The sequence below is a fragment of the Pseudoliparis swirei genome, chromosome 7 (genome assembly GCF_029220125.1).
Source record: "Pseudoliparis swirei isolate HS2019 ecotype Mariana Trench chromosome 7, NWPU_hadal_v1, whole genome shotgun sequence".
NCBI classification, from domain to species: Eukaryota; Metazoa; Chordata; class Actinopteri; order Perciformes; family Liparidae; genus Pseudoliparis; species Pseudoliparis swirei.
Window position 1 is genome coordinate 17,834,835 of NC_079394.1, and position 25,330 is coordinate 17,860,164.

General features: G+C 46.0%; 3 protein-coding genes across 3 annotated transcripts in view; 2 read left to right on the forward strand and 1 right to left on the reverse strand.

Moving 5' to 3' along the window:
- Positions 1–406: 406 nt before the first annotated feature.
- On the forward strand, positions 407–10,523 carry wsb2 (WD repeat and SOCS box containing 2). Its single transcript, XM_056418540.1, has 9 exons — positions 407–754; positions 850–1,018; positions 2,215–2,417; positions 2,506–2,637; positions 7,074–7,174; positions 8,589–8,785; positions 9,118–9,207; positions 9,298–9,414; positions 9,972–10,523. Exons 1-9 carry the CDS (start codon positions 721–723, stop codon positions 10,180–10,182), a joined length of 1,254 nt encoding a protein of 417 aa, XP_056274515.1. The 5' UTR covers positions 407–720; the 3' UTR covers positions 10,183–10,523.
- Positions 10,489–16,492, reverse strand: rfc5 (replication factor C (activator 1) 5). The gene is made up of 11 exons (XM_056418542.1): positions 16,364–16,492; positions 15,926–15,990; positions 14,841–14,977; positions 14,661–14,740; positions 14,497–14,570; positions 13,919–14,078; positions 11,736–11,817; positions 11,501–11,630; positions 11,244–11,321; positions 10,960–11,014; positions 10,489–10,866 (listed from the first exon to the last, which is right to left on the reverse strand). Exons 1-11 carry the CDS (start codon positions 16,408–16,410, stop codon positions 10,767–10,769), a joined length of 1,008 nt encoding a protein of 335 aa, XP_056274517.1. The 5' UTR covers positions 16,411–16,492; the 3' UTR covers positions 10,489–10,766.
- Positions 16,493–19,374: 2,882 nt separating this feature from the next.
- Positions 19,375–25,330, forward strand: part of ksr2 (kinase suppressor of ras 2) — an 89,703-nt gene continuing 83,747 nt past the window's right edge. Inside the window, exons 1-2 of the mRNA XM_056419209.1 lie at positions 19,375–19,560; positions 19,705–19,917. Of these exons, the coding sequence (XP_056275184.1) occupies positions 19,741–19,917 (177 nt within the window). The 5' untranslated portion in view covers positions 19,375–19,560; positions 19,705–19,740. The remainder of the gene's footprint in view (positions 19,561–19,704; positions 19,918–25,330) is intronic.

The window sequence follows — 25,330 nt, forward strand, 5'->3', positions numbered from 1 at the left end:
TTCTGAGTTCATTGAAATCTGAATATTATTCATACTAAGACATGAATCCTTTCTCAAATCTATATATGTTATATGTGTATTGTTAGCATGGTAGCATACAGCCTGTGTCATTGGTTATTCATAATTACACATTTTTAATTGCTTTTAGTGTCGGGACAAACTCAAGTTAAAATAATATTGTAATAAATCGACAGTATTTGGGGGAATTATTCTCAAGCAATAAGGACGTATTAAACCTAGAGATGGATGGCCAGCGCCACAGCTCTGTCAAGATGTATCTTTTTAATATCCAACATTTAAAAAAATATAATGAAAGTAATATTGGGATCTCATGAAAAAAATTATATGACGACGTCACCGCACGACAGTTTTAATCACCAGCGGAAGCCATCGGGATCGTAACCCTTATAAGTTAATGAGGGAGGCGTGGCCTGCGGGCCTTAGAGGCTACGTCATAAAGACGTTGGGTAACGTTACAGCCAATCGTAGCGCGCGAGAAAAAAGAACTCGGGACGAACCGGAAGTGGGCTGAACGGTTTGTTTCTCCGACATTTTTCACATCGCATCGCAACACATCTCTCTCTCTCTCTCTCGCCCCCTCCCTCCTTCTCTCCCTCCTTCTCGCGCTGCGGACACAACCGTCGCCTTTTCTCGATGGACGGCCTCGCGGAGAGGACGCATTCCGGAAGTTAACGCGCAGTATGTGAAGGAGGTGTAACGATGTGCTCCACCGGAACCAACGCGGAGCAGACAGGTGAGTGACGTCATCATTTATAGATGTCAGTTGGAGCCGGACTCCAGGGATCCGAGTCCGGCTCCCGCCGCTGACTCCGTGTCGTCCTCTTCCAGCGGCCGACCCGGCTCTGGTGCTGGAGCTGAAGACCCGGCGGCCGCCGTCCCTGGAGGGCCGCGCGGGCTGCGAGACGTGGAGCGTGGACTTCTCCCCGGACGGCGCGTGGTTCGCCTGGTCCATGGGCCACGGCATCGTGTGGGTGGTCGCCTGGCCGCTGGACTCCGAGTACGTTGTTGTAGTTAATGCACCCGCGACGCGTTCACGTGTCGCTCGGACATTCCAGTGTTCACAGGGGTAAACATGGTGGCTGTTTAATCGGCGTTAAAGACGGACTTAACTACCGGACCCGTTGTAACTGAAGTTAAAGAGTGACACAGTTAACTTTATAGTTACACATTTGTCCATAATAAAATGACGCAACGACTGACGCAAATAAACAAAACATTGCGCAAACAAACAGCTGATAGATGAGTCAACGAGGTGAGTCTATTCATCCTGAAATACCAGATAAAGACATGTTTAGTCGTTATTGTCTTTGTGGTTAAAAGTGGCTTTATGAAATGGGGTCATTACATTTAGCAATATAAAGTTATTTAAAATTAACAATATATATAAACTGTTTTTAAGTGCTGGTTTAAAGCGTTAAATCACAAGGTTTCGAGTTTCAAATATATGTATTCATAATGTAATAGCTGAATTAAATATTTAATTATTTATTAATTAATTATTTAAAGTGTCTATTAATATCGAACATAATACGCTGTGCACTTTGTTCACCTTATGTCATATATTAAAACAATACTCTTTTGAACTCTTTATAAATAAATAAAAACATGCTCTGCATGAATTGTAAATAAGATAAATGTTGCTCCTGTTGAAATGAGTTATATTAAGTTGGATTTAAAAAAAAAAATGTCATAAATGAATAAGTGAGAATCAAAAGTGAATCAAATGACTGAGCTGTTTTTAATTTAAATGTAATGATGATAACTGAGATATTAAACAATAGAATAGTGATTTAATATTAAGAATGCACATGTGATTACATTGTGTGAAGAAGCCAGAGCCTCTTAAATAATTTAATATACACAATGATGTAGAATTACAAGTGATCTCTGCCTCCCTACTCTCTTATTTTAACTGAAATTAATTTGACATAAATCACATAAAATGATCAATAAAACAAAGTAGAAGATGAATTTGACTGGTGGGCATTTCATTGTAGTGTGAGTGTTGTGCAGATCTTAGTGTGTAGTGAATATATGGTGAGTGAAGCCCCGGCTGGAACCAAAGACATGAATCCCTCTGGTGGTCTTAACCTCTCTGTTGTTTACGTGGGTTTCCAGCGGCACTCAAAGGCATCATCACTCCACCACAGCTCCATCCCTCCAGCGTTCACCATGATGCTCCTCTCCCCACAGAGACAGCCAGGACGGAGACACCGACCGCGGAGACAAGAGCTTCAGCTGTGGTCACCCGGTGTGGGGCCTCGCCTTCGGACCCAGACCCCCAAAACTCGCCGCGGGGGCGCCGGCGGCTCCGAAACCCCCGAAAGGCACCACCAGCCTGCTGCTGGCCACGGGCCTGGAGAACGGGGTGATCAAGATCTGGAACGTGTTAACGGGTGAGCGCCCCATCTCCGCCGGTGAAGACGATGTCGCTGTCGCTGTGTTCAGATTGAAGAAGAAGAAACTATTTGTGTTGCGTTTCAGGCGACGCTGTGTTTGACCTCCACGGCCACGAGGGCGTCGTCAGGGACCTCGTGTTCCCCCAGAACGGGACCCTCACACTCATATCCACCTCCAGGGACAAGACGCTGAGGATCTGGGACCTGGCTCAGAAAGGTGTGTGTTTAGGTGTGTGTGTGTGTGTGTGTGGTGTTTAGGTGTGTGTGTGTGTGTGTGGTGTTTAGGTGTGTGTGTGTGGTGTTTAGGTGTGTGTGTGTGTGTGTGTGGTGTTTAGGTGTGTGTGTGTGGTTAATGTTTTTACCTCCCCTCTTGATTGAACATCATCTTGAGTGGCGTTCACAGACACTCCACAGACATGACTCTTGGGAGTTTACTCATCAAAATGCAACTCACACACACTAGTGTGTGTAGCGTCATGATGCTACACGATGCTAACCCTGACCCGACGTTGTCCTCTTGAGACCTGACGGTGATCGTCTGTCGAGCAGTCTTACACTAATGTCCTGAGAGACGTCTTTAAGCTCAGATTCTAACTCATGAAGTAACCAACGCACATCGAGCATGTGCCAGTTGTTGGTGGACCAAGCTGTCAAAGGTCCGAGCGTCCCTGAACGCACCCCGGTCAACCATTAAAGCCATTGCTGTCTCACCTGTTGCCCAACTGGTGTCACGGCTCAGCAGACCTGAGAGTGAAAGCGTGCTGTGACTGAACCGAGGCTGCTGATTGGAGGAACATCTGAACAATGGCCGACGAGCAGGTTCAGATGTTCAGACCTCATTTATTCTGCTGTGTTTTTACGTGTGTGTGTCTTTACATGGGTGTGTGTTTTTTTCATGTGTGTGTGTGTGTTTATACGTGTGTGTGTGTGTGTGTCTTTACATGTGTGTTTTTACATGTGTGTGTGTGTCTTTACATGGGTGTGTGTTTTTTTCATGTGTGTGTGTTTCAAGTTTCAAGTTTCAAGTTTTTATTGTCACATCCCCTTTTATACAAGTATAATCGGTTCGTGAAATTCTTATGTGCAAAACACCCGACAGCAGTAGCAGACTAAAAAAAGAATAAGAATGAGAATAAACTATACAATATCCACACACAAAAAAGAAGAAAGTATTAACAATATATATATAAAACAGTGTAATAGAATATACATCATGACAATATATATATATAAAACAATGTAATAAAATATACACTTTTTTGAGACTATATATATATATATATGTATATACATACAATATATATATACAATATATATATATATAAACAATGTAATAAAATATACACCATGGCCATAGATATTCACAGAATATGTTCTGGTGTGTAGTGTTAATGAGGGTCTCAGTCCTTGTTCAGCAGCCTGATGGCCTGACTGAAGAAGCTGTCCCTCAGTCTGTTTGTGCGGCACTTGATACTGCGGTATCGCCTGCCTGACGGTAGAAGGGTGAACAGTTTGTGGCGGGGTGGTTATTGTCTTTCAGCATCCGTTTGGCCCTGGCCACGCACCGCTTGGTGTATATGTCCAGGATGGAGGAAGCTCACCTCCAACGATGTACTGTGCCGACCGCACCACCCTCTGTAGTGCCCTACGCTCCAGGGCGGTGCAGTTCCCGTACCAGACGGTGATGCAACCTGTCAGAACACTCTCGATGGTACTGGTGTAGAATGTTCTGAGGATGCGGGGCCATGTTGAATTTCCTCAGTCGCCTAAGGAAATACAGGCGTTGTTGGGCCCTTTTCACCACGTGAGTGGTGTGCGTGGTCCATGTGAGGTCCTCGGAGATGTGCACGCCGAGGAACTTGAAGCTGCTGACCTCTCTACTGCAACTCCGTCTATGGAGATGGGGTGTGCTCTCCTCTCCGCTTCCTGTAGTCCACGATCAGCTCCTTGGTCTTCTTGACGTTGAGGACGAGGCTGTTCTCCTGGCCCCACTGTACCAGTGATCCAACCTCCTCCCTGTAGGCTGTCTCGTCGTGCCGGTGATCAGCCCCAACACTGTTGTGTCGTCAGCAAACTTGATGATGACGTTGGAGCTGTGCATGGCCGTGCAGTCGTGGGTGTACAGGAGAGGGCTCAACACGCATCCCTGAGGGGCTCCCGTGTTGAGGGTCAGCGGCTCTGAGGTGGTACCGCCCATCCTCACCACCTGGCGGCGCCCGACAGGAAGTCCAGTATCCAGCTGCACATGGTAGAGTGCAGGCCTAGACCTCTGAGCTTGGTGTCGAGCTTGGCGGGAACAATAGTGTTGAACGCTGAGCTGTAGTCCACAACCAGCATTCGCACAACAGTTCCTCCTCCAGGTGGGAAAGGGCGGTGTGAAGTGCCATGGCAATTGCGTCGTCGGTGGATCTGTTTTGACGATATGCAAATTGCCATGGGTCCAGCGTGGCAGGCAACATGGAACAAATGAAGTCCTTGACCAACCTCTCAAGCATTTACTGACAATCGAGGTGAGGGCTACGGGTCTCCAGTCATTCAGGCAGGTTACCTTGGGGTGTTTGGGGACAGGCACAATGGTGGACATCTTGAAGCTCTCAGGAACAACAGCCTGGGACAGGAGAGGTTGAAGATGTCTGCGAAGACTCCTGCCAACTGGTCTGCACATGCTCTGAGGCGCGCCCGGGATGTGGTCGGGACCTGCTGCCTTCCGGATGTCCACCCGCTTGAAGGGTCTGTCCACGTCAGCCTCTGAGATGATCAGCAGGCTGGTCTCCTCGGGCGGCGCTGCCTTCGGCGGGCTGCCGTTCACGTCGAACCGAGCAAAGAATGTATTTAGCTCGCCTGGGAGGAGGTAGAGGAGTTCTCTTCACCGCTGGTTCTCCTCTGAAGTCCGTGATTGTCTGTAGCCCTTCCACACACCTCTCACGTCATGGCTCTTGAGCTTCTCCTCCACCTTGTTCCTGAACTCCCGCTTGGCAGAGCCGATGGTCTTACGGAGGTCGTAGCGGGCTCTTTGTATTCCGCCATATTCCCGGAGTCAAAGGCGGTGTTACGCGTGCGTGCAGCGCGAACATCGCCATTTATCCACGGTTTCTGGTTGGGATAAATCCGAACCGACTTGGTAGGAACAACGTCATCTATGCATTTCTTGATGAACCCGGTGACTGAGGACGCGTACTCACTGACGTTGTTGTCCGACGCGACCCTGAACATATCCCAGTCCGCACGTTCAAAACAGTCCTGTAGCATAGACTCCGATTGGTCCGACCAGCGTTGCACTTCCTTCACAGCGATTGGTTGCTGCTTAAGCCTCTGCCTGTAGGCGGGAGTAGTTGGATGGAGCGGTGGTCCGATTTGCCGAACGGTGGGCGGAGGAGGCTTTGTATCCATCCGGAAGGAGTGTAGCAGTGGTCTAGAATCCGCTCCCCGCGTGTTGCTTTTATGTGTTGGTAAAACTTCGAGAACTTTCTTCAGGTTCGCTTTGTTGAAGTCCCCGCCACAATAAAAGCAGCCTCGGTGTGCGACTCCTGCTCGCTGATCGCCCCGTAGAGTTCCTTCAGCGCTATGTCCGTGTTAGCTTGAGGCGGAATGTACACAGCAGTTACGGTGACTGCTGTAAACTCCCGCGGTAGCCAGAATGGTCGACACAAGAGCATTAGGTACTCCAGGTCCGGGGAACAGAACGACTTGAGAGTATGTACATGACTTTGGTTGCACCAAGATCTGTTTATCATGAGACATACCCCCCCTCCACGATCTTTACCAGAGAGAGTCTTTGTTCTGTCCGCGCGGTGGACGGAAAATCCCGCCGGTTCGATGGCTGAGTCGGCAACATCCTCCGACATCCATGTCTCCGTAAGGCAGATGATGCAGTTGTCCTTAGTTTCCCGGTGGAATTGAATACGAGCCTGTAGCTCGCATAGCTTATTGTCCAAAGACTGTACATTTGCCAGTAAAATGGTGGGTAGTGGGGGTCGATTGGCTCGACGTCTCAGCCTAACCAGCACGCCAGCTCGCTTCCCCCTCCGTCGGCGACGTTTGCGTGAGATCGCGCCTAAAATGGACGGAGATAGTTCCGCTACTGTTCCTGGCGGGACGTCCGAGTAAGAGTTGAAAAACTCTGGTAGGCGGCGAGCAACTGCCGATCCAATCTCCAGAAGTGTGCATCTGTCGTACGTTAACCGGCTGCTAACGTTTTGTGCAAAAATAGTCGCAATAAGAAGAATAAATATAAAAAAACTGCTACAAAATCCGGGAGCTCGCAACACAGCGGCCATCACGTACGGCGCCATATCTCCTGTGTTTATACATGTGTGTTTTTACATGTGTGTGTGTGTGTTTTTACGTGTGTGTGTCTTTACATGGGTGTGTGTTTTTTTCATGTGTGTTTATACCTGTGTGTTTTTACGTGTGTGTGTTTACATGTTGACTCTCATTACTTCACTCTGTCTAGGAGGAGAACCTCACGTTATTTATTTTGATTATTTCCTTTCTTCGTAATGTTTAAGATGAATCTGAGGTTGTTGTTGTTGTTGTTTATCCCTCCACAACTAGAGTTTGTTGAACCTTGTATTTATGTCTGTTCCGTCCCGTTCCCAGTGGAGGATCTGATGATGTGAAGGTTCTGATGGTGGACTGTGTGTCTCTCCTCAGGTAAGAAGGTCCAGGTGCTCTCCGGCCATAAGGACTGGATCAGCTGCTGCTGCGTGTCGTCTGACTGCAGCATGATCGCATCCGTCGGCAGATTTGACCGAGTGAGTGTGTGTGTGTGTGTGTCTTTTGTTGAAGTGTGTTGTTTTCGTATTGAAGGTCAAAGCCCGACCTTCAAAACAGAATTTTAAACTTTATTTTATTATATTTATGTGTATTTATCTGCGTGTAGATGAATCATTCGCTCCACTGAGTCTCCGTCTGTCTGACAACACAAAACTCCTCTTTCTGTCTCCACCTCCGTCTCCACGGCAACACACGCGCAAAAGACACAAACATTTCTTTGTGTTTTTCTTGCACAACTTTGTGATTTCGTCGGACCTCGAGTGATATTCTTTAACCCTTGTGTCGCCTTCGGGTCAATTTGACCCGATTCAATGTTTAACCCTCCTGTTACCTTTATATTTACTAACATATTTTACTCATGAGGTCAATATGACCCCAGCTATTAAAATCTCCAGAAAATTATTAGAATTAATATTGTTTTCCAAGTTTAAGTGTGAGGTACTTTATGTTTGTTTGTTGACTCCCGAAAGAACACCGACATTAAACATTGAATCGGGTCAAATTGACCCGAAGGCGGCAGGAGGGTTAAATATTGAATCGGGTCAAAATGACCCGAAGGCAACACAAGGGTTAAATATAAAACAGTCACAGCAATCATTTTACTTTAAGTAGTAAAAGTTACACGTTACCAGACAACTAAAAATAAATAAAAGTTACATATCACCATAGCAACCAACTCTACGAACAATCAGACGAGGACACAAACACACAAGTCATCATCCTCCATATTAAACTATAACAATTATATGTATTCATTCTTACCACCATTTTATTCTCAACTCTTCCAGGCCACTTATCAAACATTAATTTATTTCCAGGGCAGTGATGACTCAACGGGTGTTTTATTCTCTTCCTCCTCAGCTTGACCTCGCTGATCTTTCACTTTGCAAACAGTTGTGAAGAATTTAATCCTCTGTAAGCTTCTGGTCCCACGCTGATGTTCCACAGCCTCAACCTTTCACTTAAAAAGACGATTGATCGATTAGTTCTCAGAACTGAACCTATAAAATAATAAGAACAAAAAGAAGACGCAATTTATTTTAAAATTGCAAACATGTGTGAAGAATTCAACTGACGGTCTCGATGAGTTTAACGAAGCTGCGTCTGGCTTTAAGAGCCGTTCCTTATCGCTCTCGACCCAGTACGAAGTTGATCAGTCTGATTCTGTGGCGCTCCGGGTAGCTCCGCCCACTCCCTTCAGACTGATCATGTGACACCTCACTGTGAAGACGAGCCGGCCAGCTGAGCAACAGACTTTAAGATCACGTCAACACATTAAAGTGTTGACGTTCACCGAGTCAAACACAGCGCCTGCTGTCCCCAGCGCAGGGCAGACTTAACCCTCCGTCCCACAGCCTGGCCTCCAGAAGACTCTCCTGTGGTCCTCCTCAGATGGTGTGTCTGTGGAGCCTGCGGTCCTACACGTTCATCAGGAACCTGGCGGGGGGGATCCACAAGACCCTGTACCTGCTCTCGTCCTGCGACTTCTCCCCCGACGGGGCGCTGCTCGCCACGGCGGCCTTCAGCGGCTCCAGCTGGTGGGTCGACCTCTGGGACCCGTACACGGCGGAGAAGCTGGCCACGTTCGTGTAAGTTGACATTGAAACGAATGTCCCCAACTCTGGTGGGAAATGCATCTCTGATTACACAGAAGACAGTAAACACGTCTCTGGTTCTGTAGGGCAACTATAAAAAAAAAAAAACTGTGACATAACGCATCCTACCGCATCCTACGCTGTCTCCTCCGCTCACACCTCATGCACCTGTCCTTGTGTCCTACGCCTAGTGCAGCCTGTCCTTCCTGTGTCCTAGGCCTCTTGCAGTCTGTTTCCTTGTTTCTATTTAACGTGGATCTTTTACTTAAAGCCGTCGGCGTACACAATGTTGTTCTTAAACCTCCCAATGTTTCCTTCCCTCACAGGGACTACTTTGAAGATTACGGTCAGAACCAGATCTCGGCGATCCAGTTCTCCCCCAACGGTTTGCACCTGGCGATGGTGACGGACGACCGGTGAGGAGCGGTGGCCATCTTGTTTTTGTTCTCTGTAGCGTGGTCTCGGGGTCACATGATGACAGGCGGGGGGGTGTTGGGTTCTTGCAGAGCTCTGCGGGTCTGGGAGCCGGGCCAGAAGGGGATGGAGATGCAGACCAAGGTGGACCGGGACGCCAACGGACTCTGCTGCAAATACCACCCCAAGGGGGGCGTGGTCGCCACGGGGTGAACGATGAACACACAACACTCACTGAGGTTATGTGAATATGAAACTCCTCCCACTACTCAAGGGGCTTTATACACAATGCAGTCAGTCAGAGGGGGACAGTCACAAGCTCCAAGAAACAAAAAAACACAGAACAAGACGAGTTCAAAGAAACTAAAAGTTAAGAGACGGTGACGTAACAGTTATTTTAGGAAACATTGACATTTATTTTACTGCTCAACAACTGACCATTTTGCTAATTGATTCATAATTTTTTTTATGTTCTTGTGGCTCAAAGGAAGGCCAGTTTTATAGCTTCTCTCACCAACATAACTGTTTTCAGCTGCGCTCACATAAAAAGGATTTTCAGGGTTTTCTACCCCTCCGTTAGTCTTCTGAGGCGATAACATAATGTACCATCAGAACACTGGAGATGGGCCTCTATACACCTATGTAGAGACTTCATTAAACACCAGAGTATGTCGAGTTTATGATTCATTTAATGTTAAATAAAGGACATTTCTAAGTGACCCCAAACTTTTGATCGGTAGTGTAACTAACCCCCCCCCCCCCCCAGAACCAGGGATGGCCATGTGAGGTTCTGGCGGGCTCCCCAGACGGTGCCCAGCCTGAGCCACCTGTGCCGCTCCATCCTGCGCCACTCGGTGTCCACGCACCAGATGGAGCCCCTCCCCCTCCCCAAGAGGATCCTCCAGTACCTGACCTACAGGAACATCGCCGACCGCCTCAACACCTGCTGCCACGAGGAGGAGGACTGGGAGGCGTGAGGAACAGCAACGTCTCATCATACCGTACAACACAAACCTCATTGGTTTGCCCGTAGAGCAGTCTTCACATCTTTACCTTCATATCATTTTAGATGCATTTCCTTTAAGGAGTTCCTTCTTTGCACTATTGTAAGATGATATAATAATATAATGTTCACGTGCTTATCCGACTTGAATATCACAATTTTATACTATTAATTTATTGTGTAAATATCAACTGTATACATGTTTCTAATTTGTGTTTAGCATGAATACATCCTACTACTGCACATATTAATGTTAATAGAAAAGATAACAAACTGGAAATATAGGAAATAGTTTTATTAAACATTCAAAACACGTCTGAGATGTTTTCTTTGATGTATTTTAGCCACTTGACCGGGCTCCTACAGCTACACTTTACAAGTTGCCCAAATGATCTCGTTGTCTTCGTTAGTAACAATCTTCTCATTTGTGTGAGGGACCGATGTGTTTCTTGGCGGTGCATCGTGGTGGTCAGCCCTCACGTGGCGACTTCTCTCTCATCATGAAGAGTCGTGATGAACAGCTTCTCTCCATCATGAAGGAGTGATGAGTCAGCTCCTCTAGGACGCCTCACTGACCACCAGCTCTCTGACGCTCTGGAACGCTGCCACCATGGAGCTCAGCTGGATCTTCTCATTGGTCCCTGAGGCGAGCCGGTGCCTGAGGAGAGGAGGCGGCACTCGATGAGGCTTCACGACCCGTTGCTTGTTTACCCGTTGTTTGGTTATTATTAGTTAAAGTGATCTCACGTACTCGATGTCGGCCAACTTGATGAGCAGACCAATCCGGATAGCCTGAGGAAAGTCCACTGGAAAATGAATAAATAAATAAAAAGTTCAACAAACTCAAGTGGTGGAGGGATAAACAACAACAACCACCTCAGATTCATCTTAAACATTACGAAGAGAGAGAATCAAAATAAAGAACTGGAGGTTCTCCTCCTAGAAACAGTAAAGTAATGAGTCAACATGTACACACATGTAAACACTCACACACAACCATTTAAAAACACACCGATAACCCCCCCCCCCCCCCACCTCTGTGTACGAGCAGGTGAACCTCGGTGATGATGTCGTTCAGGGCCAAACCCTTTAGCACCTTCAGCTGCAGGATTTCTGAGCACCAGGAGTTAAACAAACGTAGACAATGAAATCTGCAAAAACATCATGTGAAACCATGCAGAGCACGCGTTGCTGCAACTAGAGGGAACATAAATATAGATTATCTAAATATATATGATCTAAATACAGATTATCTAATCACAGATGATCTAAGGAGATGATGTGGAGGATACGCTTGTAGGCCGAGGTGAAGTCCTTGTTGAGGCACCAGTCCAGGATGTTGGCGATGTCGGAGCGCAATGGGTGACCCGTGCAGGTGTACACCGTCTCCTCCGTCACCTTCCCGTATGCCATGCTGGTGCTCTGACCCCACACACACACACACGTTAGTCCTCTACACGACACACTGCAGCTCTACCAGTGATGTAGGAATCAGTGTGTGTGAAACACCTCCATGAGGCAACGTACCTGTAGTATGTTGAGCGACCTCCTCATGTCGCCCGAGGACAAGGTCACGATGGCCTTCATGCCCCCGGGGTTGATGTCAATGCTGCCACACAAACATCTCTTTCAAATAGAGCCACATCAAAGGAAAAGATGAATCCATCCAGCACGAATACTTTTAATATCGTCAAATCAAGAACGTTATTAACGTCATTGATGGATTCTTCAAATTTTCGCTGATGGCAGCAAAGAAATACACGGACCAAAAGTTAGGGGTCACGTATTTATCAATGAAGATACACTACCGTTCAAAAGTTTGGGATCACCCAGACAATTTCGTGTTTTTCATGAAAACTCACTTTTATTTATCAAATGAGTTGCAAAATGTATAGAAAATATAGTCAAGACATTGACAAGGTTAGAAATAATGATTTGTATTTGAAGTATTAATTTTTTTTCTTAAAACTTTGCTTTCGTCGATGAATGCTCCTTTTGCAGCAATTACAGCATTGCAGACCTTTGGCATTCTAGCTGTTAATTTGTTGAAATTTCACCCCACGCTTCCTGAAGCACCTGCCACAGGTTGGATTGGCTTGATGGGCACTTCTTGCGGACCATACGGTCAAGCTGCTCCCACAACAGCTCAATGGGGTTGATATCTGGTGACTGTGCTGGCCACTCCATTACAGACAGCATACCAGCTGCCTGCTTCTTCCCTAAATAGTTCTTGCACAATTTGGAGGTGTGCTTTGGGTCATTGTCCTGTTGGAGGAGGAAATTGGCTCCAATCAAGCGCTGCCCACAGGGTATGGCATGGCGTTGCAAAATGGAGTGATAGCCTTCCTTATTTAAAATCCCTTTACCTGGTACAAATCTCCCACTTTACCAGCACCAAAGCAGCCCCAGACCATCACATTACCTCCACCATGCTTGACAGATGGTGTCAGGCACTCTTCCAGCATCTTTTCACCTGTTCTGCGTCTCACAAATGTTCTTCTGTGTGATCCAAACACCTCAAACTTGGATTCATCTGTCCATAACACCTTTTCCAATCTTCCTCTGTCCAATGCCTGTGTTCTTTTGCCCATACCAATCTTTTCTTTTTATTGGCCAGTCTCAGATATGGCTTTTCTTTGCCACTCTGCCTAGAAGGCCAGCATCCCGAGTCGCCTCTTCACTGTCGGCGTTGACACTGGCGTTTTGGGTACCATTTAAAGAAGCTGCCAGTTGAGGACCTGTGAGGCGTCTATTTCTCAAACTAGAGACTCTAATGTACTTGTCTTCTTGCTGAGTTGTGCACCGGGCCTCCCACTTCTCTTTCTGCTCTGGTTACAGCCCGTTTGTGCTGTTCTCTGAAGGAGTAGTACACACCGCTGTAGGAAATTTTCAGTTTCTTTGCAATTTCTCGCATGGAATAGCCTTCATTTCTAAGAACAAGAATAGACTGGCGAGTTTCACATGAAACTTCTTTTTTTCTGGCCATTTTGAGTCTTATCGAACCCACAAATGTGATGCTCCAGATAATCAACTAGCTCAAAGGAAGGCCAGTTTTATAGCTTCTCTCATCAGCAAAACAGTTTTCAGCTGTGCTAACATAATTGCACAAGGGTTTTCTAATCATCCATTAGTCTTCTAAGGCGATTAGCAAACACAATGTACCATTAGAACACTGGAGTGATAGTTGATGGAAACGGGCCTCTATACACCTATGGAGATATTTCATTAGAAACCAGACGTTTCCACCTAGAATAGTCATTTACCACATTAACAATGTATAGTGTATTTCTGATTGATTTAATGTTATCTTCATTGAAAAAAACTGCTTTTCTTCGAAAAATAAGGACATTTCTAAGTGATCCCAAACTTTTGAACGGTAGTGTACATTAAATGAATCATAAACTCTACATAGTAAATGATGTTTTTTTTAAATAAAGTCTCTACATAGGTGAATAGAGGCCCATCTCCAGTGTTCTGATGGCACATTGTGTTATCGCCTTAGTAGACTAACGGAGGGGTAGAAAACCCTCGAGAACCCTTTTTATGTGAGCAGCTGAAAACAGTTATGCTGGTGAGAGAAGCTATAAAACTGTCCGTCCTTTGAGCCACAAGAAGAACAACATTAATATTTACGATAAAAATCATTATTTATAACCTCGTCAATGTCTCGACTAGATTTGATACTATCTGATCAATAAAAGTGAGTTCACCTCTCCTGCTGCACCACGTACTCCAGACGGGGGACCATCTGGTCCGGGGTCAGCGGGCCGAACCGGAACCGGGTGCACCGGGACTGAAGAGCCGGGATGATCTTAGACAGGTAGTTACCAATCAGGCAGAAACGAGTGTTCTCTGTATACTTCTCAATCACTGAAAGAGAGAGAGGGGGGGGGGGGGGAGAGAGAGGTAGAGAGAGAGAGGGAGCAGGAGGAACGCATGTTAGAAATCAAAGCAACTCACAATGGAGAAAGATAACTTTGCGCCTCAGAACCCAAAATGAAAAGGCTCTGACGCTCTCAAAGTCTTCTTTTAAAACCTAGAGACACTTGACCCTTGAGTTATGGTGGAGAACATCCACTTCTCATCCTCACCTCATCCTCACCTCTCTCATGTTGCTTCACCAGGACACTCCACGTCCGAGTGTGTGAACGCAATCGTATAAATGTAAAACAAAGCGTCTCAACGATCCTTCAGACCTCGTGGTCTCACCGTCCTGAGCAGCCAGGCTGCGCTCGCCGTCTGGCTGCTCCTCACAGGCGGCACCACCCGGGGTGAGCAGATGGCTTACCTCGCCGCAATGCATTCTGGGCATCCTGGGTCATGGCATCGGCCTCGTCCAGTATCACCAGCTTGAAGCCCCTCCTGGAGGGCGGACAGGGGTTCAAGTCAACGTCTAACGGCTGCACTGGGTCACAACAGAGCCTCAGGGGGTCACGTGGTCTGGGGTCTTACTTGAAGATGGTCCTGGTGCTGGCGAAGCTCAGAATGGGACCTCGGACCACATCGATGCCTCTGTCGTCTGATGCGTTGAGCTGCAAACCAACAAGTAATCCAATCAGAAGAGCCGCGTGTTGTCGTGGTTACAATAACGCCCAAAGAGACTGGACCCTGGACCCGGAGCCCTGAGCGTACCTCCAGCACCATGGAGTTGAACTCCTTCTCTTGGTACAGCTGCTTGGCACAGGCCAGGATGGTGGAGGTCTTGCCGGTCCCGGGCGGCCCGTAGAACAGCAGGTGGGGAAGCTTCTCCTCGCTGATGAACTTCTGGACTGGAAGAAACACGCAGATCGGTCGATGATGAACACGAGGAACCGTCTGAAAACCACCTGCTGGTGGCGCTACTCACTTAAAAACAACGAGGACGAGAGCAACATTAAGGGAGATAATAATAAATAATAATGATTACAACCGTATTAAATACATATGTACATTAAGGGTTACTGAACCTCCTTTAATAGCTATTTATTTAATATTACTATTTAGTTATTTTATTGACAATATTTGCTTGTTTAGGTTAAATGTTTTGATATATTAGAATAGCCTTTTCTTGTTAGTTTTTAGTTAAATTCATCTTTGTTGTTTAGATATTTAGTCTTTTAATTGTTAATTTGTTCACGAATTGGGTAACACTGTTAGGTACTGGTACAGGACCAGCATGTATGGAGGACTTCAAATGTCTTAAGTATAAATAAATAAATAAATGAATAAATATAGGAATAAATAAATAAATAAATAAATGCTTAAATAAATAAATACAAGAATAAATAAATAAATGTATAAATAAATACAATAAATGCTTAAATGTATAAATAAATACAGGAATAAATAAATAAATGCTTAAATGTATAAGTAAATACAAGAATAAATAAATAAATGTTTAAACAAATACAGGAATAAATGAATAAATATAAAAATAAATACAATAATAAGTACATGTATAGATAAATACAATAATAAATAAATAAATGCTTAAATAAATACAGGAATGAATACATAAATGCTTAAATAAATGTATAAATAAATAAATAATTACAAGAATAAATCAATTTAATACCTAAACAGGACATCATTAAATAAATCTAATTCTACATTTCTGTATTTCTTCATTTATTTATGTGTCCACACGTGTTTCTTCACACCAACATATATGTGACATTTATGTAAGCGTGACATGTATGTGTCCTCATTTGTAGTGAGCTGGGCGGTCTCGTACTTACTGGTGGTCAGAATATCTTTGTGTGAGATCAGGTCTTCAAGTTTCTGCGGTCGGTATTTTTCAACCCTGCAACCCGGAGAAGAAAGACATCAATAGACCATCAATTATGGAAACAAATGATTAATGACTGCAACATTGGTGTAGTATCTTCACTACTTCCGGTTCAGGTAACTGTATTGTTGTGATGATGTCACCAAAGTACGCGAATTACTAGTATGTGAAACGATAACGTTTGACGGTATACACAAACTAATACAACAACTAGGGTGTTACCGTCAGCATAGTAAAGGTTACATTAACTTGTTAACCCTCAACTGTCTCGGTTTACTGGTAGAAGTTACATTACACGCCTGAACACAGCGGCGAGCATCACGGTGTAGTTAGCTAACTATAGCGCTAACTTCATTCAACCCGTGTTTGAGGAAGTCTTTGAACTCACCACGGTAAGTTCCTGGCCTGTAACGGCACTTTATTCGTGGACGCCATGTGTGTCCCGTACCCAGTGACTGTAGCTCAACGATGGGCTAAAGACGAGCGGGGTGTCGAGCACTTCCACTGGGGCACTTTGGCGCGCTCCACAACAAAAGCCTACGTCATACGTCACGGCGTACAGCCAATCGGATCACTTTGCCAGTTCGTATGGGCGGAGTCTCAGGGACAACACTGTCAAACGTGTGTGAGACGACAGAAAGAAGCTAAACTATCACACAGTTCTAGTTTAAAAGAAGAAGCGTATGGAGGACTTAAGTATAAATAAATAAATAAATGAATGCATGAATAAATACAAGAATAAATAAATAAATGCTTAAATAAATGTATAAATGAATAAATAAATGCTTAAATAAATGTATAAATAAATAAATAAATACAGGAATGAATGAATATAAGTTATAAATCAACAAGACATCTTTAAATAAATCACGTATTTCTTCATTTATTTATGTGTGGCATTTACGTGTCCGTATATTCAAATGAGCTGGGGCGGTCCGAACCTCTGTCTCAAGCATGATTGGTCACAGGAGTGTGATGCACCTGGTGTGTTGTGCTCTACTACTTCTGCCTGGCACATGAAGCTGAAGTTGACTCGCTCAGCTCACCGTTAGCAGAAGTTAGCCTAGACAGCTTTTTGACTTCAGCCGTTTATCAATTCCAAGAACACTGAGTACAGACTCGTGTTCTTTTGGAGTCTGGTCTTTGGAATCTGGTCTTGTGAGTCTGGTTTTGGGAGTCCAGACTCGAGGACGCAGGACGGTCTTTCTGGTCTTGTGACGTCACCACATCAACTGTTCTTGCGCATGAATTTACTCCAATTATTCACTGTAAAATACTTTACAGTGGAGTAGAATGTGTTGCGGTGTTCACTGTTGTTTGGCGTAGGCTACGAATAAACGATAATAAATATACAACGTCTCGTAGCTGTCCTGACCCAGGGTCGCTACAATATGAAGTTATGAATCTTAACCCTCAGTCAAATTGACGTAACGTTATCTTTTAGGAAATAATAAACTCGTTGTGCTCTTTAGATCCTCCAAAACCTAATTATATCTCATGTTTAGCCGCTACGGAGACGTCAGAGCCAGCGGAGCATTTCAAAAAGTCCTGCCGAGATCAGGCTTCTCTCGGCGGCCACACAGCGCGCTGAGGGCCCGGAGCTCACTGGTCCCGCGAGCAGGACCTCAAATCTCCGTCGCATATCCTTATTAGGCTGAATCTCTATAAACCGACCACAAATTTGATGCTTAAACTACTAACTCCTCGGCTGAAAATATCCTTAAATTACATTCCGTGACTCAACAACAGTAGTATTTAGAATGTACAGACAAGAATGCATAATACACGCTGTTCGTCTACAGGTCCAAGTGCTAGGGATCGATTGCTTCTGTCTTGCTCTCCAACTTGACCAATCCTGTTCAACAATGAGGTTGGGACCGCCCAGCTCATTTGAATATACGGACACATAAATGTCACACATAAATAAATGAAGAAATACGTGTGGACACATAAATAGAGATATAAATAAATGTAGAAATACATTTATTTAATGATGTCCTGTTGAGTTATAACTTATATTTATTAATTTCTGTATTTATTTCTGTATTTATACATGTATTCTTGTATTTATTTATACATTTATTTAAGCATTTATTTATACATTTATTTAAGCATTTATTTATTTATTCTTGTATTTATTCATGCATTCATTTATTTATTTATTTATACTTAAGTCATTTTGAGTCCTCCATAGCAACTCTGACCCACAATCATTGTAAAGTCCAAATTGAGTGCATATATAGTATATATTACTTTATATATATATATAATATATATAATATATATATATAATATATATATATATACATAATGTAATATAAAGTAATATATACTATATATGCACTCAATTTGGACTTTACAATGATTGTGGGTCAGAGTTGCCGTAAAAGTAGACGCTGACATTGCATTACTGCAACAAACATGTTTTAGTATACTGCATATGAAACATCTTAGTCTATTCTGAATCATTCTGGTATACAACGTATGGTATTTCGGGGTATTGGAACACTATTTATATTGCTAAGGTGAGTTTGTCTTTTTTGATTTTGTCCTTGCAGTGATTTTTGAATTTATTGATAATCATATTTAGATGAATTTTAACCTTTAATTTTTAAAAAACTTTTTAGAGGGGAATGAATGGGCTTTATTTCTTAAATGTAAGATATATGTTGGAGGTGTGTGTCGAACCGATGGCCAAGAAAGCCTACTGACTTTTCTTATTGTTTGATTATTTGCCACTGCCATAACTAACGAATCACAACAGTATCTTATTCTATAGGACTTTAAATATATTCCTCTGGTTCTGCTACATGTTCTGTCGTTCCCCAGGAAGCCGTGTGGGTTATTTATTTATACTTAAGTCATTTTAAGTCCTCCATAAGTTGCCGTAAAAGTAGACGTAATAGATAGATATAATATATAATATATATTATATATATGTATATATATATACATACACACATATATCCTGCAAGTTAGAGTACACACTTTGTAAGGGCATGTACTTGAAGTAAAAGAAAAAGTATGCTATGTGGAGCGCAGTGTTTGTATAGCCTACGCATGTGGTCCCCCCCCCCCCCCCCCCCCCCGCCACATCTTTCAACAAAAAAAAGTGTTTAATTTTTGGAGCCTTGAGTGAGCCCCACCGCACACTTGGACGCTGATCCCTTGCCTGAGCAATGCGATGCCGCAACTGGTTGCTGTGGGCTGTGATTGACAGGACACATGTCGCTGTGGTGGGAGCGAACCGGGATGCACCTGGTTGCTGCCAAGGGAGACCGGGAGTACCTGCACCCAACCCTCCCATCAGCACCTTTAAAACCACCAGGCTTCCCCCTCCTCCTCCCTCTCTCCATCCCTCCCTCCTCCCCCGATACGTCTGCTTATGATGCGCTGAACTGCTTCTCTTTTCTTTTTTCCTTCTTCTAAACATCCATTTGAAAGGACGGGGGCTCCCACTGGCTGCTGCGGCCTGCGCAGCTCCATGTTGTGTTCGACCCTCGAGGAGGAGTTGTTGTCGCAATGGAGTCTCCTCTCTCCCGGCTGCAGCCCGGTCTGTAGCCTGCACCTCTTCCTCTCTGCTCGGTGTGTTCATGGCGGCTCGCAGGCGGCTCTGCTCCCGGGGCTTCTCCACCTTTATTTTCTGAATTCTTAATTTTTTTTGTTGCGCTTTTAATTTTTTTTCTTCCTTTTCATACATTTTTCCTTTTGAATTTTTTTTTGTTGAAGTGCAAAGGAGGAAATAAGGAAACACTGCTCAAAACTATGAACGAGGAGATGACCAGAGGCGAGGAGCAGCAGCATCTCAGCGCGCAGACAGCCCTGCAGCAGTGCGAGCTGGTGCAGAACATGATCGACATCAGCATCTCCAGCCTGGAGGGCTTGCGGACCAAGTGTGCCACGTCCAACGACCTGACGCAGAAAGAGATCCGCACGCTGGAGGTGAGGACCAAGAGCGGGAGGACTGTGTCTGTGTGTCTCCATCTAGAATCAATACGGGGGGGGGGGGCTGTCACCGTCTGCCATGTACTGCTAGGCCACTGTGCATATGTTCTGGTTCTACCTTCTCACCGATACCCCCCCCCCCCTGTTCGTGCATAAAGATGTGCAAATACAAACACATCATCTTCCCGCTGGAGCCCGTATGATGTGCTGCTGTGTGTGTTGTGTGCAGTAACGAAGCTGTAGGGGGGCTGCAGTCTGGGGGGTGGGGGGGGGACTGGCGCATTCTGCAGGGGGGGGGCGGGCAGAGAGGAAGGTGGAGGCTCCTCTTCATCAGGAAGAGCCGCCGAGGCCTTTAGAGGCTGCACCGTGTTTACAAAACATTAACAATATATAATATAAATATGTATACAAATACATTTATATATATATTTATGCGTGCCCCCCGCTGTTACGCAACCGCAGATTAACTGAACGTTGTTATAGAATCTCGTTATCCGGTGTGATTGGCTCGCGGTTCCTTTAAACGCGTTACGTCATGGCTGCCGTGTTTGCGAGGGACCAGACGGGCCGCTTCTCTTCTCTTGTAGACCACTTAAGTGTGTGTGTGTGTGTGTGTGTGTGTGTGTGTGTGTGTGAACCCCCCCCCCCCCCCCCGCTACGGGACATGGACAAAATGTGCCATACGGTGCGATAAGGGGGCCTCTGCGCGTGCGCGGTGACGCCTCTGGAGATCTAAACAAATAGCATTAAGTGCTGATAAGGTTGCCATAAACTCAGCACTTTAAACCCCATGAGAGGGAATATAATTGAGATATTATATACAAAATAAAGCCACTTGTAATGTCCACGCCCCGCCCCCCCCCCACACACACACACAAGGCTGTATTACACAACATATTCTCATATAGGGGTTCATATCGGACCATGACGCTCTGCATTGAGCCATTTAAGTGAAGTTTGTGAGTGTTGCACAGGAGGAGACTCATGGGCCCACATGTCCCCTGAATGACTTGCAAAGCATTGTGGGTACTGGGTTATTTTAGTTTTAAGCGTGACAGAAATATTGGTTAATGTTGCGACATATTGATGTTAGCTTCTTGTGGATGGATTATTATTGGATTGAGGTGGGTTACGATGTGATGTTGTTATTTAAGTAAGTAAAGTGTATTTATCTTTCACTCATCACAGACAACAACAGGGGCCACAACACACTTAGAAGAGTAAAGTAAAATACACAGTAAAGAACACAATTAAACAAATATACAAAATAAATGAACTAAGAAGATGAAGCAGGCCAAAGAATATTTAATGTGAGCGGATGCCGTGTGACAGGTTTGATTTGAAGGAGTCGGCCGTGAGTTCACCTGTGATCTGATCTTTTAAGTCTTATCGTCTGCTCCAAAAAAATAAAGGAACACTTTTTTATCAGGGTATGGCATGAATTCAATTGCACTTCTTTGATAATTATCTGATCAGTTAAGTAGCAGAGGGGGTTGTTAATCAGTTTCAGCTGCATTGGTGTTGATGGAATTAACAACAGGTGCACTAGAGGGGCAACAATGAGACGACCCCCAAAATAGGACTGGTTTTGCATGTGGAGGCCATTTCAAGTTTCTCCCTCTTGATCGCTTTGACTGGTTTTTCCATTAGTGTTGGCTTTAGCTAGAGTCATTATCTCTACTGGGAGCATGAGGCGATTTCTTAACCCTACAGAAGTTGCACAGATTGTCCAACTCCTCCAGGATGGCACAGCCACGCGTGCCGTTGCAAGGAGATTTGATGTGTCTCCCAGCACAATCTCCAGAACATGGAGGAGATTCCAGGAGACAGGCAGTTACTCTAGGAGGGCTGGACAGGGCGGTAGAAGGTCCTCAACCCATCAGCAGGACCGATATCTGCTGCTTTGTGCAAGGTGGAACAGGTTGAGCACTGCCCAAGCCCTACAGAATGATCTCCAGCAGGCCACTGGTGTGAATGTTTCTGCCCAAACAGTCAGAAACAGACTTCATGAGGGTGGCCTCAGGGCGCGACGTCCTGTAGTGTGCCCTGTGCTCACTGCCCAGCACCGTGGAGCTCGATTGGCATTTGCTATAGAACACCAGAATTGGCATGTCCGCCACTGGCGCCCTGTGCTTTTCACAGATGAGAGCAGGTTCACCCTGAGCACCTGTGATAGACGTGAAAGGGTCTGGAGAAGCCAAGGAGAATGCTATGCTGCCTGCAACATTGTTCAGCATGATCGGTTTGGTGGTGGGTCAGTGATGGTCTGGGGAGGCATATCCACGGAGGGACGCACAGACCTCTACAGGCTAGAGAACGGCAGTCTAACTGCCATTAGGTATCGGGATGAAATCCTTGAACCCATGGTCAGACCCTACGCTGGTGCAGTAGGTCCTGGGTTCCTCCTGATGCACGACAATGCCCGGTCCCGTGTGGCAAGGGTATGCAGGCAGTACCTGGAGGATGAAGAGATTGATACAATTGAATGGCCTCACAATCACCTGACCTAAACCCGATAGAACACCTCTGGGACATTATTCAAGATTCAAGATGTTTTATTTGTCACATACACACACAGGGTGTGCAGTGAAATGAAAGTGGCAATGCTCAGCAGGAATGTGCAAGGGCAACAAGTACACACTATTTACAATAAAAAACAACACAATATTTACAGTAAGTGTGTGTGTGTGTGTGTGTGTGTGTGTGTGCCTAAGAGGGGCAGTTGTGTGGGTCTATGTGGGGGTCCTGGTGAGGTCGGAGTTCACAGTCCTGATGGCCTGAGGAAAGAAACTCCGTCTCAGTCTCTCTGTTCTTGCAGCGTGACTACGGAGGCGCCTGCCTGACCGCAGCAGCTGAAACAGTCTGTTGTTGGGGTGGTGAGGATCCTTCATGATCCTGCCGGCTCTGGTTCTGCACCTCCTGGTGTACAAGTCCTGCAGGGTGCGGAGTGTAGTTCCAATAGTGCGTTCAGCCGAACGCACTACTCTCTGCAGAGCCTTCCTGTCCCGAGCGGAGCAGTTGCCAAACCAGGCTGTGATGCTTCCTGTCAGGACGCTCTCTACAGCTCCAGAGTAGAAGGACTGAAGGATCCTCTGGGAAACTTTAAATTTCCTCAGCTGCCTGAGGTGCTGCCTTGCCTTTCTCACCAGAGTGTCTGTGTTCGTTGACCATGTCAGATCCTCGGTGATGTGGACTCCCAGGTATTTATACCCGCTCACCCTCTCCACAGTAGTCCCGTTAATCCCCAGTGGTGAGTACGTCCTCTGTTGTTGTACCCTCCTAAAGTCCACAATCAGCTCCTTAGTTTTGGTGACATTCATGATGAGGCTGTTGTCCTGGCACCAGAGTGACAGATCAGCAACTTCCTCCAGGTAGGCCTTCTCGTCGTTGTCGGAGATCAGGCCCACCACCACTGTGTCATCCGCAAACTTCAGAAATCAGAAACAGAATCAGAAACAGGTTTATTGCCAAAGAATGTTTTCACAAACAAACGAGGAACTTTTTTTGGCGGAAGGTGCAAGAATCGCGCACCAAGACACCGAGGCGCCGTCCGCGGCGCCATCTAGGAAAGGGTGGATGAAAGATGACAGCATAACATGAGGGAAGATGATCTGAGAGCACCATCTCCAACACCATCTTGATGATGGTGTTGGAGCTGAACCTGGCCACACAGTCATGTGTGTACAGGGAGTACAGTAGGGGGCTGAGGACGCAACCCTGGGGGGATCCTGTGTTCAGGGTGAGGGATTTGGAGGTGTGTCTGCCCACCCTGACCACCTGTGGCCTGGCGGTCAGGAAGTCCAGGATCCAAGCACACAGGGGGGTGTTCAGTCCCAGCTCAATCAGCTTGCCGGCCAGTCTGGAGGGGACTATGGTGTTGAAAGCTGAACTATAATCAATGAACAGCAGTCTCACATAGCCCCCTCTGGCTGTCCAGATGAGAGAGTGTGGTGTGCAGTACCTGGGAGACAGCATCATCCGTGGATCTGTTTGGGCGATAAGCAAACTGCAGCGGGTCCATGGAGGAAGGGAGGAAGGCGCAGATGTAGTCCTTTATCAGCCTCTCAAAGCATTTCATGACCACCGAGGTGAGGGCCATCGATCGGTAGTCATTCATACATGCTGGAGAAGCATTCTTGGGCACAGGGACAATAGTGGATCTCTTGAAGCAGGCGGGGACCACGGACTCAGCCAGGGAGAGGTTGAATATTGTGGTGAACACTGGAGCTAGCTGGTTAGCACAGGTCTTCAGTACTCGCCCAGATATGCCATCTGGACCTGCAGCTTTCCTGGTGTTCACCCTCAACAGAGCCCTCCTCACACTGTGCTCGGTCACAGAGAGTGTGTGTTCATCCCCAGCGGTAGAACTCACCTCGGCTACGCTTAACGGTGTTGTTGTCAGCAGTCGAGCTAGCGCAGTTGTGGCTAGCCGCAGACCGTGCATACAATGATTTCAGGTCGTCCGCTAGGGATGCGACGGCACTCACCATTGCGCGGGTCTGCTCTGGTAGTCTGTGATAGTCCGTAGCCCCTGCCATAGGCGCCTGGTGTCGCGCTGCTCCATCTGTGATTCCACTCTGTCTCGGTACCTCCTCTTGGCTTCCTTCACCGCCCTCCTCAGTCCATAGACCGCTGCCTTGTACTCGTCCATGTTGCCGGATACAAGACCGGAGTTATAGGCAGCAGCACGGGCGTTCACAGCTTCACGGATGGATCTATCAACCCACGGCTTTTGGTTAGGAAAGACCCTAACTTTTACCGTGGGGACGATGGTGTCCGCTAGCGTTGCTATGAGGCTCATTGCAACTTCCGCAAACTCGCTGACGTCACTGGAACTGGATTGGATCATGTCCCAGTCGACGACACGCAGAGCGTCCTGTAGCTCAGCCTCTGATTGGTCAGACCACCGCTTTACGTTCCTCGTCACTACCGCTTCCTGCGCGATCTTTTGCCGGTACTCCGGAAGCAGAAAAATGGCGGCATGGTCTGATTTGCCGAACGGAGGGAGAGAGACAGCCTTGTAGCCTCTCTTGAATGGCGTATAGCAGTGGTCCAACGTTCTTTCCCCTCTGGTAGCACACATAATGTGCTGGTGAAAGTTCGGCATGACTTTTTTTAGGTTTGCCCTATTAAAGTCCCCAGCCACCACCACAGCCGTCGGGATACTTGTTCTGATGCCGACATAACACATCATGTAGGTCCGATAGTGCTACGTCGGTGTCCGCTTGTGGTGGAATGTAGACGGCTGTGGTGATGACCGAGCTGAACTCCGGGAAGGTAGAATGGACGGCATGAGATCGTCAGATGTTCCAGGTTCATGAGCAGGAACGAGAAAGAGTCTTAATGTTCTTGGGGTTGCACCACTTGTTGTTAGTCATGAAGCAAACCCCTCCACCCTTAGATTTACCAG